Source organism: Cherax quadricarinatus, chromosome 12 (genome assembly GCF_038502225.1).
Source record: "Cherax quadricarinatus isolate ZL_2023a chromosome 12, ASM3850222v1, whole genome shotgun sequence".
NCBI lineage: Eukaryota > Metazoa > Arthropoda > Malacostraca > Decapoda > Parastacidae > Cherax > Cherax quadricarinatus.
In genome coordinates, this window is record NC_091303.1 from 13,394,322 (window position 1) to 13,412,587 (window position 18,266).

The 18,266-nt window shown below is 43.3% G+C and overlaps 1 protein-coding gene across 2 annotated transcripts in view; it reads left to right on the plus strand.

Annotated features, from left to right (window-relative positions):
- LOC128686644 (uncharacterized) overlaps positions 1-18,266 on the plus strand; it is a 158,341-nt gene that overhangs the window by 3,886 nt on the left and 136,189 nt on the right. For both annotated transcript variants that reach the window (XR_011391894.1, XM_070084240.1), the window contains exon 2: positions 9,227-11,503. Coding sequence is in view for 1 of the 2 variants with exons in the window: in XM_070084240.1 (XP_069940341.1) it covers positions 9,240-11,503 (2,264 nt within the window). In the remaining variant the exon portion in view is untranslated. The remainder of the gene's footprint in view (positions 1-9,226; positions 11,504-18,266) is intronic.

Genomic DNA, 18,266 nt, shown 5'->3' on the forward strand with positions numbered 1-18,266 from the left:
TCCATACCTCAGGCAGTTGCCCAGTTTCCAGGGACGTGTTGAAGATTGTGGTAAGTGGCACACACAACATATCCGCTCCCTCTCTAAGGACCCACGGGGAGATGTTGTCTGGTCCCATTGTCTTTGAGGTATCGATGTCCCTTTGCAGTTTCTTCACCTCCTCCTCATCTGTATGTATGTCATCCAACACTTGTCGGTATATTCCTTGCTGGTGTCCCAATCTGGTCTGTCCCCCGAGAGGCCTTCCCGTCTCCACTGTAAATACTTCCTTAAATCTCATGTTGAGCTCCTCACATATGTGTGTACATAAGAACATAAGAACGAAGGAACACTGCAGAAGGCCTACTGGCCCATGCGAGGCAGGTCCAAGTCCCTACCGGCTTAAGCCAATGCACCCAACCTAGTCAGGTCAGGTCACATTGACTTAAGGGAGGAACACGGCAACCGACCTGTTAGCACAAGCTATCAGGTCCAACTCACACCCACCCACATCTACTCATGTATTTATCCAACCTATTTTTAAAGCTACACAACGTTCTGGCCTCTATAACGGTACTTGGGAGTTTGTTCCACTCATCCACAACTCTATTACCAAACCAGTACTTTCCTATATCCCTCCTGAATCTGAATTTTTCCAACTTAAAACCATTGCTGCGAGTCCTGTCTAGGCTAGATATTTTCAGCACACTATTTACATCCCCTTTATTTATTCCTGTCTTCCACTTATAAACCTCAATCATATCCCCCCTAATTCTACGTCTTTCTAGAGAGTGCAGTTTCAGGGCCCTTAGTCTATCCCATAGGGAAGGTTTCTGATACATGGGATCATCTTTGTCATCCTCCTTTGTACATTTTCCAGAGAATTTATATCCATTCTGTAATACGGTGACCAAAACTGTGCAGCATAATCTAAATGAGGCCTAACCAAGGATGTATAGAGTTGAAGAACAACCTGAGGACTCCTATTATTTATGCTTCTTGATATGAAGCCAAGGATTCTATTAGCTTTATTGCGAACACTTATGCACTGTTGTCTTGGTTTCAGATTACTGCTAACCAGAACTCCTAAATCTTTTTCGCAATCCGTAATATTAAGATCTACATTATTTAGTTTATATGTGGCATGGTTATTGTCCTGTCCAACATTTAGAACTTTGCATTTGTCTATATTAAACTGCATCTGCCACTTCTCCGACCACTGCATCAGTCTATTCAAATCCTCCTGGAGTGCTCGAATGTCCTCGTCAGAATGAATTCGACGGCCTATTTTGGTGTCATCGGCAAACTTGCCGATGTCGCTCTTTATGCCCTCATCTATGTCGTTTATGTAGATTGTGAACAGCAGGGGGCCCAACACTGACCCCTGTGGAACACCGCTCGTGACGCTTCCCCACTCTGATTTCTCCCCATTTATGCAAACTCTCTGCTGCCTATTTGTCAACCATGCCTCTATCCAGGAAAAAATTTCTCCTCCTATTCCATGTGCTTTAATTTTCCTCAATAGTCTCTGATGTGGGACCCTGTCAAAAGCCTTACTGAAGTCCATATACACAATATCATATTCATTACCATGATCTACCTCCTCAAATACCTTAGTGAAAAAAGTTAATAAATTCGTAAGGCAGGAACGCCCCTTTGTAAAACCATGCTGAGATTCGTTGATTAATTTATGCTTTTCAAGGTGGCTACGAACTGCCTCGGCAATTATTGATTCCATAAATTTTCCCACTATGGAGGTTAGGCTTATTGGTCTATAGTTCGAAGCTAAGGACCTGTCACCTGTTTTGAAAATAGGTATCACATGTGTATGTGTGTGTGTATATGTGTGTATGTGTGTGTGTATGTGTGTGTGTGTGTGTGTGTGTGTGTGTGTGTGTGTGTGTGTGTGTGTGTGTGTGTGTGTGTGTGTGTGTGTGTACTCACCTATTTGTGGTTGCAGGGGTCGAGTCCTAGCTCCTGGCCCCGCCTCTTCACCGGTTGCTACTAGGCCCTCTCTCTCCCCGCTCCATGAGCTTTATCAAACCTCGTCTTAAAACTGTGTATGGTTCCTGCCTCCACTACGTCATTTTCTAGGCTATTCCACTGCCTTACAACTCTATGACTGAAGAAATACTTCCTACTATCTCTCTGACTCATTTGTGTCTTCAACTTCCAATTGTGGCCTCTTGTTTCTGTGTCCCCTCCCTGGAACATCCTGTCCTTGTCCACCTTGTCTATTCCACGCAGTATTTTATATGTCGTTATCATGTCTCCCCTGACCCTCCTGTCCTCCAGTGTCGTCAGGCCGATTTCCCCCTAATCTTTCTTCATAGGACATTCCCCTTAGCTCTGGAACTAACCTTGTTGCAAACCTTTGTACTTTCTCTAGTTTCTTGACGTGCTTTATCAAGTGCGGGTTCCAAACAGGTGCTGCATACTCCAGTATGGGCCTGACATACACAGTGTACAGTGTCTTGAATGATTCCTTACTAAGGTATCGGAATGCTGTTCTCAGGTTTGCCAGGCGCCCATATGCTGCAGCAGTTATCTGATTGATGTGTGCTTCCGGAGACATGCTCGGTGTTATACTCACCCCAAGATCTTTCTCCTTGAGTGTGTGTGTGTGTGTGTGTGTGTGTGTGTGTGTGTGTGTGTGTGATAATTTTCGTATTTCTATCACCCTTTTGGAGTGTCTCTTCCAAGAGATTCTGACTTTTCGTTGCGAGACATACCTGAGTTCTACTTAGCGCTGCTTGTTTCAAATTGTAGACGAAATATATTTTGTAGGAATGTTTGGTGAAAGTTTGATAGAGAGCAATCATCCATTTATATGAGTGAGAAACGGAAGCCTGTTAAATATTATGCACTCTGGTAGGATTACTGCCTTTTTTTCCTTTCTCGAGAACATGTAAGATGGCAGGTAAATCTTAATTCTTATCGCTTTCAGTATACATTTACTTTTACTTTGGTGTATTTTTTTATGAGTGAGACGTGTGCAACATTTATGTATCCTTATTACCGAAACGTTTCGCCTGCGCAGGCTTCTTCAGTCTAATACCGGCGATTAAAAAACTGGAGACAGTGAAAGTGGAGAGAGATAATTTTGAGGTGATCACTACCCCATCATTGATAGAAGGTGGTCAATCAGCCTAGAAGCCACCGACTTATCTTCAGGTGAGAGTAGTGATGTGTAGCAGCTAGAGATGATGTCACAGGTGGGTGGAGCTCACTAGTGGAAATAGGCCATGCTAAACAATTAACAATAGAGTTGCGGAAGACATCGCCTGTACCATGTTACGCGGTGTTGCTGTGTCAAACAAGTATCATAATCTAAATGGCATACAATACCGGCAAGTTGATGAGAGGGACACATGTACAACACCTAGGTATCCTTGTTGAAACTCTTGGCCTGCACAACAGGAGTCTCCAGCTGAATACAGTTACTTATAACCTATTTCCACTAGTGGGTCCCACTCACCTATGATGACGTCTACGTCTGGTATACGGGACTCTGGCCTCATGTCTCTAGGCCAAGGGGCTGACTATCTTCATTAAGGATGAGGGACTGAACACTTTAAAATTGCCTCTGCACCTCTACTGCCTCCAGTATTGTAATTACCTGTATTCGACTGAAGAAGCCTGCTGTTCAGGCGAAATATTTCATCAATAAAGATACCAAAGTGTTGTATAATATCTTACTCGTCAACTTCTCGATGTTGTATACCATTCATTAATAATTCAAAGCTGTTTTGCTGGAAAAGAAGGAAAAAAACAATCTTTGATACATGCAGACGAGAGAGATATATCATAATCTACACTTAGAAGATCCTAGAAGGAATGGTCCCGAATCTGCACACACAAATCACTCCCTACGAAAGTAAAAGACTTGGCAGGCGGTGCAAAATACCCCCAATGAAAAGTAAGTGCCCGGGGCCCAAGACTGTTCAATAGCTTCCCACCATGCATAAGGGGAATTACCAATAGACCCTTGGCTGCCTTCAAGAGGGAGCTGGACAGATACTTAAATTCGGTGCCGGATCAGCCGGGCTGTGATTCGTACGTTGGACTACGTGCGACCATCAGTAACAGTCTGGTTGATCAGGCCCTGATCTACCGTGAGGCCTGGTCGTGGACCGGGCCGCGGGGGCGTTGATCCCCGGAATACCCTCCAGGTAGACTCCAGGTAGATCTGTAACCGATTTCGCTGGCTTTTCTACCTTACTAACCCGGCCTTTAGCAGAAATTCCTTGTTGAGTGCCTGTTCAGCCAGGCTGTTGCTGTTAGCAGCCCTCAGGCCTACATAGCCATCATAACCTGGTTGCTCCGGCACTTGCTGGAGGGAATGATTCATCTTTTTCTTTAAGATTTCTTCATTCATTCCAGCAATATTTCCGATATCTAGTGGTAGCAAGTTGAAGAATCTTGGGCTACTGATGCTGACACACTACATATGGCGCCCCTGCTTTTAACTCGATTAATTTTACACTGCCTTCCAGATCTCCCGCTATAATAAGTTGATACAGTTTGGGGTCTGGCCCTCCAGTATCTTCCAAGTGTACATTATCAGATATCCCTCTCTTTCTCGCTCTATACGGGCGGTAAATATCTTTGTATATTTTCCAGCTTTGATATCTAGATCTGCCGATTCTAGATGTGAAAGCAAAAGTGATCTGACTAGTACCGTCATTAGCTTCATTTCTCTAACTCTGTGACCCCTCAAGGGAGGTTCCTTGACGCTGGTGAGGGGTTCCATTCCCCCATCCCCACTTGCGTTGTATAATTCTACGGGTTTAACGCTCCCCTATGATTATAATAATAATAATAATAATAATAATAATAATAATAATAATAATAATAATAATAATAATAATAATAATAATAATAATCTAACTTTGAGATTTCTCATTATCCTCCCTCACTTTTTTTTTTGTCTTCGTCGCATTTGTCTTATTGTATTCTCTAAACGACGTATCCGACATTATTATTCGCACGTTTTTTCTCCCAGTTCATATGATCTACATTTCTACAAGATGGTCTCTTAAGCTCTGTACTACCTACTACCTGGAGGGTATTCCGGGGATCAACGCCCCCGCGGCCCGGTCCATGACCAGGCCTCCCAGTGGATCAGGGCCTGATCTACTAGGCTGTTACTGCTGGCAGCACGTAGTCCAACGTACGAACCACAGCCCGGCTGATATCTGATTGAGCTTTTTAAGTATCATCTACTGAGGAGACTTTCGTACCTATTTTCGTATCGTCCTCCAAGGATGATACGAAGTTGTGGCTAGTGTTTTTATCCATGTCTGCCATGAAGATGAGAAACAATTAAGGTGCCAGGACTGAGCCTTGGGGGTTCTGAACTTTTTTTTGCTTTGCTGACATTCCTCTTTGTTTTACTTTACTACCAACTTGAAGTTCTTTTTCATGGAAATTTGGAAATCAGCATCACTCCTTTTCTTGTTATGTTTGTTAACCTCTCATGGACTGTCACTGAATGGGGGACTTTTGTCAAATGCATTTGTAAAATCCACGTCAGCCAATCACATCTATGTTTTGGTTCTTTTTCAGTCTCGGTGATTTTGTCATAATGGTCTACAGTTGTGACAAACAAGATCTTCCCGATATAAATCTATACTAACATGGATTTTGTAAGTCATGTTCGTCCATAATAACAGGAAGGTGTCATCATTACTGCTAGATGTGGTCATGCATGTAGTAGAAAGGGGCTAAAATGCCATGAACATATGTAAGAAAGACATATGTGTTGCCTAGAACATTTACTAAGGAGACGTTTCGTCCACCAAGGGACTTTATCGATCCAATACAGAGAATAGACAACACAGTATATAATGGTGGGTCAGGTAAACTATGACCTAAATGAAACATTCTGGGAGGATATCTTAAATTACATGGACCTTAACCAATGCCTCGAAAAGATCACCCTCCTGGTAGCCGAAGTATGTTCAAGGTATATTCCTATAAGACAAAAGAAAAGAAGAAGTAAACTGGAGAGAGAGAGACGCTCCCTCTACAGGAGAAAACGAAGAACCATTGAGCTCCTCAAGAATGCCAGATTATCTGATACACGGAAGGTAGTGCTAACCAGGGAAGTGGAAAATATTGAGCTGAAGTTAAAGGACTCATACAGGATCCAGGAGAGACAAGAGGAGCTAAAAGCGATTAATGAAATTGAAAGAAATTCGAAATATTTCTTTTCATACGCCAAAAACAAGTCAAAAACCACTTCTAGTATAGGGCCCCTGCTCAGACAAGATGGATCCTACACTGACGACAACAAAGAAATGAGCGAGATACTGAAATTGCAGTATGACTCAGTGTTCAGCGAGCCACTAACCAGTTTAAAGATAGACGATCCAAACAATTTTGTCATGAATGAGCCTCAAAACCCTGCCAATGTAGGCCAGATTTGTGACATAACTTTAACTCCACTAGACTTTGAGAAAGCCATCGACGACATGCCCATGCACTCAGCCCCAGGCCCAGACTCGTGGAACTCGGTGTTCATTAAAAACTGCAAAAAAAACCCTCTCATGGGCCCTAAGTATGCTATGGAGAAGGAGCTTAGACACAGGCGAGATTCCACAGTCACTAAAAACAACGGATATAGCCCCACTCCATAAAGGTGGCAGCAAAGCAGTAGCTTTAACGTCCCACATCATAAAAATCTTTGAAAGAGTACTAAGAAGCAGGATAGCAAACCACCTAGACTCCCAAAAATTGCACAACCCAGGGCAACATGGTTTTAGAGCAGGTCGCTCCTGCCTTTCGCAACTGCTTGACTACTATGATATGGTCCTAGATGCACTGGAAAACAAACAGAATGCGGATGTAGTATACACAGACTTTGCAAAAGCCTTTGACAAGTGCGATCATGGTGTAATAGCAAACAAAATGCGTGCTAAAGGGATAACCGGCAAAGTAGGCAGATGGATCTTCAACTTTCTAACCAATCGCACACAAAGAGTAGTGGTAAACAGAGTTAAATCAGATGCTGCCATAGTGAAGAGCTCTGTCCCACAAGGCACAGTACTAGCACCTATCCTGTTCCTTATTCTCATATCAGACATAGACAGAGATGTAAACCACAGCGCTGTATCATCTTTTGCAGACGATACTAGGATCTGCATGAGTGTGTCATCCACTGAGGACACGGCAAAGCTCCAAGAAGATATAAGCCAAGTTTTCCAATGGGCAACAGAGAACAATATAATGTTCAATGAAGACAAATTCCGTTATGGAAAACTGGAGGAAATAATAACTAGAACTGAGTATACTACTAACTCCAATCACACAATAGAGAGGAAAAGTAATGTGAAGGACCTAGGTGTGGTAATGTCCGAAAACCTCACCTTCAAGGACCACAGCAATGCCACTACCACATCTGCTAGGAAACTGATAGGATGAATAATGAGAACATTCAAGACAAGAGATGCTAAGCCAATGATGATCCTTTTTAAATCACTTATTCTTTCTAGGCTGGAATACTACTGTACATTAACATCCCCATTCAAGGCAGGTGAAATTGCAGAGCTAGAGAATGTACAGAGAACCTTTACTGCACGTATAAGTTCCATCAAACACCTTAACTACTGGGAGCGCCTGGAAACACTTGACTTGTACTCACTAGAGCGCAGGCGAGAGAGATATATCATAATCTACACCTGGAAGATTCTGGAGGGACTGGTCCCTAATATGCACACAGCAATCACTCCATACGAAAGCAAAAGACTTGGCAGACGATGCAACATACCCCCAGTGAAAAGTAGGGGAGTCATTGGTACACTAAGAGAAAACACAATAAGTGTCCGGGGACCAAGACTGTTCAACAGCCTCCCACCAGCAATAAGGGGCATAACGGGAAGACCCCTGGTTGTCTTCAAGAGGGTGCTGGACAGATACCTAAAGACGGTGCCGGATCAGCCGGGCTGTGGTTCGTACGTTGGATTACGTGCGGCCAGCAGTAACAGCCTCGTTGATCAGGCCCTGACCCACCGGGAGGCCTGGTCGTGGACCGGGCCGCGGGGACCTTGATCCCCGGAATGCCCTCCAGGTAGGTAGACTCCAGGTAGGGCTAGCGCAAGGTCGGGCTGCGGGAGTAGGAAAAATCTCGAAACCCATCAAAGGTATATTAAAGACATTAAAAGTGCTGCATGGGCTGGAGGACAGTGCTAAATAATGGTTGTGATCTGCTTAGGTAGGATGTACTAGGCAATTACTTCTAAGATCACATAAATGCTGGTTTTGAGTAGCTTAGGCCAGTAGGTGACTTGGACCTGCCTAGCATGGGCCAGTAGGCCTGTTGCAGTGCTCCTTCTTTCTTATGTTTTTATGTTACAGCCCAGTTGATCAGGGCCTGATCCACCGTGAGGCCTGGACACAGACCAGGCCTCACGGTGGATCAAAGTGGATCACGGTGGACCAGCGCCTCACAGCATTGATCCCCGAAAGAACCCTCCAGGTAGGTAGACTCCAGGTCGACAGGAAGCAGCGATGAGGGACAGATCAGCACAACGTCTGTGAAGTAGGTCTGACTGATGACATTCCTGGGATTTTGGAGGTTCTTGGTGTATAGTGATCAGGCCATCAACTAGGCTGCCTGGTTTTGGACCGGGCTGTGGGGGCGGTGACTCCTAGAATCATCTTCAGATAACTTTCAGGTAACTCAGATTCTCCTGAAAATTCATTCTTCATCCTTTCTACCATTTATTCACTCAACAGGACAATACTCTCGGGGCACTTTGTCTTCAGTCTTACAAGTCAGAGATTTTTTCACTCTTTATCTTTCTGTATGAGTAACATTTAAGATTCGATCAAAACACTCATGGTTATTCATCCTTACTGCTTAAGCTCGAATTTGTTTTACATTTGTACATTTGAGTTGTATAATATACATCCATGGATGCCTTCTGATAGTAGTAGTCATACTACTTATAACAGGAATATTAATAATCTTTGGTACATGACTTATCAAAAAGTTATCATATGACTACCCTACTGCATCTTTATCTCTCCTTGTAATCTTCATTTGTTACTTTTTTGGCCTAAATGACCAATCATTAATCCCACAGTTTTCTGCTCTAGTACTTTAATCTGAACTATATGTTCAGAACTAAAGGTGGTTAGTTCTTAGCAGATCGCCTTGATACAGACCCGAAGGTCTCCTGCAGTCTACTTTTCGCATGCATTTCTAATATATAATGAAAGTTTTTTTTTTTATGTTTGGCAGGTGTTGGTGAGATATGCAGCGCGGGCAGTCAACAGGAGCTGGAAGCGAGGCTTGTCGTCTCGTTGCAAGCTTACGTGCCATCCTGGGCTCCAAATCCTGTTCCGAGAAATCCCGTTCTATCTCCGGCAAAGAGAAGTCTCCCACTCCCAACTCTTGTCCTGCTCACCCGCTTCCACTTAACGACAATAACAAAAGCAGTAATAACAAGAGCCACAGATATCCCAAATCACCTTTCGTAGGTTGGAGAAAATTAAAATTGAAAGAGAGTTACGAAACCAAAGAAAACAGGAAGCCGAAATACGTCCAAGGGACTGATAAAGTCGGAAGCTGTTCCCAGTCACAAATAGAAAGAATTAGCTTACACAGCCCTGGGAATGACACCTCAACCTTGGCAGCTGTACGAGACATAAGATCGGAACAATCTACCTATTTACAGGGCCAGGAGCACAAATGCAATACCAGCCGCACGGAAATTCCTAGCAACTCCAGTCAGTCAGAATCTAATACTGATGCCGTTGAAATAAACGCCAAGGTGAGAAAAACGGATCTTAGGAGTTCAAACAAATTTGAAAAGACGGAGAATAGTGAGAAAAGTACCATAAGTAGTGCCGGAAACCACAGTCATAATAATGTTGCAAAAAGTGCCAGCAGTAGTTCAGAAAGCACGCCGGTCAGCGGTGTCAACATTCGTAGCACTTTACAAGACACATGTGTGATAGAGAGCGATGAAGAGAGGAATATAACTGAGAAGGAAACCCGGGGTCAAGGGGACGGCAGTGACAATCAGTCCATATGTTGTGAGCGCAAACTGGGAAACGATATATGCACTAATTATTTAAGAGATATGTATAAAAAGGGTAAACCTAGTAATGGTTGTGAAACTCTTAATGGGCCCCTGGAATTAGACCGGGAACTGTGGTTGAAGTCTGCCTTGAGTTACAACTTACAAATTCCTGAAACTCCAAGAAACGAAGTTGTGGTGCTAGCTTTGGGTATTGACCAGTACGTCGAGGAAGTGTTCAGGTATCTGGATCACTCCGGGACAGGGAGGGTAAGTGTTCACGACATGAATGCTTTATGTCACTTATTGGGATTTCCGGAGGATGGCGAAAAACAACGATCACAGAGATGCCATTGCGCAGGCTCAAATTTGACGCTTCATGGATCCCTCGACAGGTCATCGCTGGACATAAACAAGTTCAAGGACAGTGAGTGCCCTGTGCATCTTGGATTTACCGAGTTCCAAAAAAAGTTGTGTGCAAGGTTCATCCGCGCGGCCAAGTTAGAGAGCATCTTACCGCTGCGCTGCCGGCGACCTAATAATCCCCGGTTGGTGACATCAGTGGTCAGTGTGCAGCGTCGCTACAAAGTGCTGGAGACCATCTCGCAGAGCATGGCGCAGATGGATGCCAAGCTGGATAGCGACGAGGTGAGGATGAATGACGAATGTGATACCTCAGGTGTCGTCTGCTCAAAATGTCGACAAACGACTCACGTAGACCGTAACTCCAACATTTCTCCACAGCCTTCGGATTCTGAAATTTCTTACCTACATCGACAGATTCTTCTACAAGAGAAGGAGCTACAGTGTTTACGAGAGGTTATTGAAGACATGCGTATTGCCCTACAAAGCTCCGATGCTGAAAACCTGGCACTGCAGGTTAAGATTAAAAGAGCTGAAGAATCTACTCAGGTCGATTTGTCGCTCACAGACGAAGAAGACACCATCGACAACCTTATGAGGCAATTGAGTGAACTTGACCGCCAAGCCTTAGTTACCAAAGCTGAGACACCTGTATCGTCCGTCCCAACACAGGGGCTCAGGCAAGGGCAGCCTGAAAGCGATTCCTCAGCAAACAATGAATCTAAAACTTCAGAGGCTGTAGAAGGTCAACTTAGCACAGGTTCCACATCTGGGGATTTGTCATTAGAAGCTGAACTGCAGGCTACCTATGAAGCGCTGCAGGCAGCAAAGGAAGAACAAGAAGCAATGCAGGTTGACCTACAACGAACAGTAGGGCAGCTGCAAGGGCGTGAGTCTGACCTGCGAGAAGCTGAACTCAGACTTCGCACTGCTCATTCCGCGCTAGAGAAAGCTCATCACGATAATCACGAACTTGTCATGGAGATCGCGGAAACACGCCAAGCACTACAAGAGAGCGGCAGCAAACTGACAGAGGCACAAGAGGATCTGTGCCAGGCTAAAGACAACATTGCAGTTAAGGAGTCGCAGCTGAAAGAGGCGCAGGAAACGATAACCCTGCTAAGAAACTTCAGGTAAGTCGCTACCTTTGTACTAAAGTTACAGTTTCTAACACGCAAACATCACAACCTCTCACTTGGAAATGTTTGTGCCTCCTGCCAACAAACACAGTCTAACAAATTCATTCGCTCTGAAATGTTTGATATGCTAATGTTTCATGCCATAAACACTCGCTAACAAATCACAGGTAACTCACAACTAAACTTGAAGCTAAACGACTTTTCGGACCCGTCCTGAACTTGGACCGAAACAGCACAGCAATAAAAAAAAGAACGCAACTACAACAGCATTAGTAGCAACAACCACATGCAACACAAACAACAAAACTATATACAACAACAACAACAACAACAAAAACTACACAAAACAAAGCAAGACTACACAATAAAAGCACAAAAGCTGAATGAAGAAAAAGTGAGTTGCAGCAAACACCAAACAAACAAACACCAGGAATTACTATATTCACAGGAAGCGCTATATCCGTAGGGAAGGGTCGAGAGCACGTTACCAGCATCAAGGCTCCCTCTTCCTTAATGGCGCAGCTCTGCAAAACACGATTATTATTATTATTATTATTACACATTTAAGAGAAGGAAGGATTGGTGGATGCTCCATCTTCCATCCGCCCCGAAATGCAGTGCATAACTATGGTCCTCTTATTAAAGACACTGTAATAAACACACACACACACACACACACACACACACACACACACACACACACACATATATATATATATATATATATATATATATATATATATATATATATATATATATAACAAACACTAATCTCAGGTCGAAGGAGACTCGAACCTACGAACCCTGGAACAAGGTACGCAGTGCTCTACCACCGTACCACACTGGTCCAATACCTTGGCGCCCAGCTAACGCTAGACGTTTTGGTCCAAGGTAGCCAGCCTTCAGGCATGTGGTTTTGTCATGCCAAAGAGGTGAAACTGGTCAATTAGCAAGAACTCATTTAAAATTAAGTCCTTTCTAAAAATTTCTCTTATACATTTAAAGATATATTTTTTTTCATTTATGTTAATGTAAAAATCGTATTAATGTTGGTAGAATTACCGACAAAATGTTTGGTAAGAGGGCACACATGTGCAACTAATGTGAAATTTTATAGTGGCAACGTTTCGCTCTCCAGGAGCTTCATCAAGCCGTTACGTAACGTCTAGATAAAGCTCCTGGAGAGCAAAACGTTGCCACAATAAAATGACATCAATTGCACTTGTGTCCTTTTACCTAACAATGTAAAAATTAAATAATTTTGTGCCAAAAGAACCTTCGAAAACTTGCCTAATCTTATTATAACAAGCGCAATTTAATTTAGCCTAATGCAACTAAATATATTTTAGATAAGTTTACAATAATTTAATAATAAACAAAGGCAATGAAATATATTTTTTTCGTTAGGTTCAGAATGATTTTTGCGAAAGTATTGCATACACAAACTTTCGCTTGTGTTATTCGGTAAGAAGAGCGTTGGTATTTAAGCCATAAAATCGCGTTTTACCTATTCGGCACGATATATATATATATATATATATATATATATATATATATATATATATATATATATATATATATATATATATATATATATATATATATATATATATATATATATATATATATATATATACAAAACAAGAAAGATATAGTACTGAGAGGTTCATCTTGTATGGCGGAACAAGGAGACGCTGTGTGTTGCTTCTAACAAGCACTTACAACTGCAACGGGAAAGCGCTATCTTCTTAAACTGAGGAATGTAGCGACGATGATTCTGATCGTCTCTACGACAGCAGCATTACTAAGCAGAAAATAAATTTTGGGGTGTATTATTATTATTATTATTATTATTATTATTATTATTATTATTATTATTATTATTATAATTTACGTGTAGCATTAAAGCCTTGTGAATCATTCAGCGGAAATTATCCGGTTGAGAGAAATGACGCTTTGGTTGGCACAAATGATTCTTTGGTTGACGGAAATGACGCTTTGGTTGACGGAAATGAAGCTTTGGTTGACGGAAATGACGCTTTGGTTGACGGAAATGACGCTTTGGTTGACGGAAATGACGCTTTGGTTGACGGAAATGAAGCTTTGGTTGACGGAAATGACGCTTTGGTTGACGGAAATGACGGATCAGAAGTGAAATTGAACGAACATAATATAAACTGCCTGGGACTGACAGTGCGACATAATGACTGATAACTTTCGCTGCGTAACTGACCAAAGAGTGGCACTTAGTGCCATTATGTCCTAACAACAAGTGACAGAACACCCGCGGCGATAATTGACGTGTTGATTACAGCATTGATGACTATAATTGATGGACGACCATCATGGTGAAGAGAAATTACGGTGTGACTGGCGAATCGTGAATTGATACTTGATTTATGTCGCGATTAGAGGGGTTAATTTTTGTAATTGATGTTTGGATGTGATTAGGTTAGGTAAGGTTCGTGATTGTTTTTGGTAAGGATACATTTGGTTGATGATAGGCGCAGGTTGATGATAGGTGCAGGTTAATTATAGGTACAGGTTGATGATAGGCGCAGGTTGATGATACGGGAGAAAATGTAAACCCAGCGAAAAGCAGGGAGCGCCGTGGGCACAATAAGAGAACATTGTATCGATATCCGTGGGGTCCTTGATCTGTATTCCCTCGAACGCAGGCGAGAGAGATACATGATAATATTCACTTGGAAGGTCCTGGAGGGATTTGTACCAAACCTGCACACGAAAATCACTCCCTCTGAAAGCAAAAGACGCGGCAGGAGATGCAACACTCCCCCGATGAAAAGCAGGGGCGCCACGAGTACACTGAGAGACAACACAATAAGTGTCCGGGGCCCAAGACTGTTCAACTGCTTCCCAGCATACATACGGGAGATTACCAATAGACCCCTGGCTGTCTTCAAGAAGGCACTGGACAGGCACCTGAAGTCAGTACCTGACAGCCTGGTTGATCAGACCCTGATCCACCATGAGGCCTGGTCTCAGACCTAGCTGCGGGGGCGTTGACCCCCGAAACCTTCTCCAGGTAAACTCAAGTGCCGGATCAGTCAGGCTGTGATGGATACGCGAGCCAGCGGACCGCCAGTAGCAGCGGCCTTGTTAACCAGGCAAGTGCCAGACAAGTCACAGTAGCAAGTTGATAATGATGCAGTAAATTGGATAATAACAGAAAGACATTGAAAGTGTAACTAAATAACCAAACTGTTCATGTTCTTTGCAAACAATGTAAAGGTTCTAGTTCTTTGCAAAACAAAACAAGCGTTCTAGTACTTTGTAAATAAAATAACGGTTCTTGTGCTAAGCAAACAAAAGAGCGTAATGGTTGGTGGCGGTTACGAAGCTTGACTGGTGAGCGCTCAGGATGGAACTCAAATTAAACGAGGTTAAACGCAGCTCACTGTTTAGCAACGGTACATACTGTTTAATGCATATAGCGCATTTTTTCACTGTTATAGAATTTCCCAAGGAGATTTTAGCACAATTCAGACATTATACTTACAAGAGCTTGTATATCTGTCAGTACATATAGACGCTGAGATATATATTGCTCGGTATATATACATTGAGAGTTGAATATCTCTCGGTGTATATGCAGCGAAAGTTGTACATCTTTAAGTGCAATATACACTGAGTTTGCTTTAGTTACTATTGTATATATTGGAATATTATTGACGTCAGTATGCAAGCAAACTGACCTACTTACATTTGACTGACCTTGTACCTAACAAGCTAAGTCTATTTTGTTCTACTTCCCATGCTCGGTCTCTTCAACATGACTGAACCAGTTCACATTTTTCCTTTTCCGTTTCTTGAATTGCGCCTTCCACACCAATGCATTGTCTTCTAATGTCTCTTCTTATCGGTTGGCTCAGGGAGTTGAAAGTATTCTGAATACGCGAGAGACATTAAGTCTTCGTGTAACCTCAAATACTATTTCTCCAAGTTTGATGGACTGGACTGCAATCAGCAGTAACAGCCTCCTTGATCAGGCCCTGATCCCCAATTAAAAGTAGGGGCGCCATTGGTACACTAAGAGAAAACACCATAAGTGTCCGGGGCCCAAGACTGTTCAACAGCCTCCCACCATGCATAAGGGGAATTATCAATACATCCCTGGCTGCCTTCAAGAGAGAGCTGGACAGATACCTAAAGTCAGTGCCGGATCAGCCGGGCTGTGGTTCGTACGTTGGACTGCGTGCGGCCAGCAGTAACAGCCTGGTTGATCAGGCCCTGATCCACCGGGAGGCCTGGTCGTGGACCGGGCGGCGGGGGCTACCTGGAGGTTACCTGGAGGTTATTCCGAGGATCAACGCCCCCGCGGCCGGTCCATGACCAGGCCTCCCGATGGATCAGGGCCTGATCAACTAGGCTGTTACTGCTGGCCCGGAATACCCTCCAGGTAGACTCCAGGTAGATTACATCATCTTCATTTCACTACTACACCTGCTACCTCTGTATCTGATGACTGAAGAAACCTACTGTGTACCTGGTTACCTGGAGGTTACCTGGAGGTTATTCCGGGGATCAACGCCCCCGCGGCCCGGTCCACGACCAGGCCTCCCGATGGATCAGGGCCTGATCAACTAGGCTGTTACTGCTGGCCGCACGCAGTCCGACGTACGAGCCACAGCCCGGCTGATCCGGCACCGACTTTAGGTATCTGTCCAGCTCTCTCTTGAAGGCAGCCAGGGGTTTATTGGCAATTCCCCTAATGCTTGATGGGAGGCTGTTGAACAGTTTTGGGCCCCGGACACTTATGGTGTTTTCTCTTAGTGTACCAATGGCGCCCCTACTTTTTATTGGCGGCATTTTGCATCGCCTGCCCAGTCTTTTACTTTCGTAGGGAGTGATTTCTGTGTGCAGATTTGGGACCATTCCTTCCAAGATTTTCTAAGTGTAGATTATGATATATCTCTCCCTCCTGCGTTCCAACGAGTACAAGTCAAGTGCTTCCAAGCGTTCCCAGTAGTTAAGGTGCTTGACAGAACTTATACGTGCAGTAAAGGATCTCTGTACACTCTCTAGATCTGCGATTTCACCTGCTTTGTATGGAGATGTTAATGTACAGCAGTATTCCAGCCTAGAGAGAACAAGTGATTTGAAAAGGATCATCATGGGCTTGGCATCTCTCGTTTTGAAAGTTCTCATTATCTATCCTATCATTTTCTTTGCACGTGCGATCGTGGCACTGTTGTGATCCTTGAAAGTGAGATCTTCAGACATTACTACTCCCAGGTCCCTTACATTATTTTTCCGCTCTATTGTATGGCCGGAGTCAGTAGTATACTCTGTTCTAGTTATTATCTCCTCCAGTTTTCCAGTGGATAAATTATTAGGCGAAATGTTTCACCAAGATACCCAACTGTTGCACATGTGTCTTAACCATCAACTTGTCGGCATTTTATATAATTTTCAGCACAACCTGTGCACCACCATTCAAGGATACTTTAATCCCTATAACAGGGATTAAAGCAAACTCTATATGTATATACACTTATCAGTGTAAATACAGTGAGACATATCTCTCTGCAAAATAGTCAGAACACACGTTGCTCTCAGACACAGTATTTCCAGGCTAGACCAGTTAAGATTGTTGAGTGTTCAGTATCCTCCTTAACTGGTCTAGAATCTTGACACTATTGAGAATATTCGCGGTGGTTCGGCTGTGTGGTCTGAGGGTTCCCCAGCCCAGTAGGCTAGCAATGGGAGATCATCGAGTATTTACTAGTTTTTCATGTACGAGTCTTGAGTCAGTAGCTGCCCCCCTTCCCTCCGGTTTATGGTTTTCAGTGGTATAAACCTTGGTAACTGATACGGATAAATTGGTTTAAAAATACACCTGAGCAAACACTAGGACATATTTATTAGAAAACGTTTCACGAGCCTTTTTTTTTTTTAAACCAATGGTATTTATTACCTGGGTTTTCCAACTTTCCTCTCGCCTTATAGTTTTCCTAATTTTTTTACTTAACAACACTGGATGCTTCAGAATAATTTATCCAACACAGACGAGAAATGAAACTTGTGAGAATGTCATCATTTCTTCCTCTGGGGGCGAAGGAACTGAGGTTCCTTTGGGGGTGAGTGAGGGGGAGAGGATGGAGGTTCACAAGGAGGGAGGGGAGGTATGAGCACCTGGGCTTGATGTCTGTATCAAGTTTTATATCTCAAAAAATGCGTTTTTAACATGGCTTTTTTTATTTAGCAAAACTGGATACACCAGCAGTGTGCTGCTTCCCTATATAATAGTTAATAGTGGGAATAAGAATTAGTTACGTTTCCTCGTGTTCCTTCACATAGGATGGGTTGCATAGGTTGAGTTGAAATGTGTCCATCCACCTGAGCTAAGAGATTTCAGTAGGGCAATGAGGATACTATCAAGTATTCCATCAAGGGTTCGTCAGCTACGGCAGCTTCAAAAGATCCGATCGAGGACCTCCCATGAGAGGAGGGGGATGAGGGTGGGATTTTCAGGCATATTTCCTGCTCGGATCATAAGCTGGCTGGCCTTTAGTGTGTGTTCTTGCCCTCCAGGTCTGTGTTATATCTCAAGGATACACCACCATCCTTCTTCCTCTTATTCTGTGCGCCCACTCTTCTTCATTGTCTTGTCCCTCTCTATCCCCACGCAGTTCCTGTTTAAAAGTAATTCCAAATCTGTTGGAAGGAAACCCTGGAAGTTGCAGTAACTTCTGACTCGTAGCAGAGATCAACAATATCCTTATTGCCCCACTAA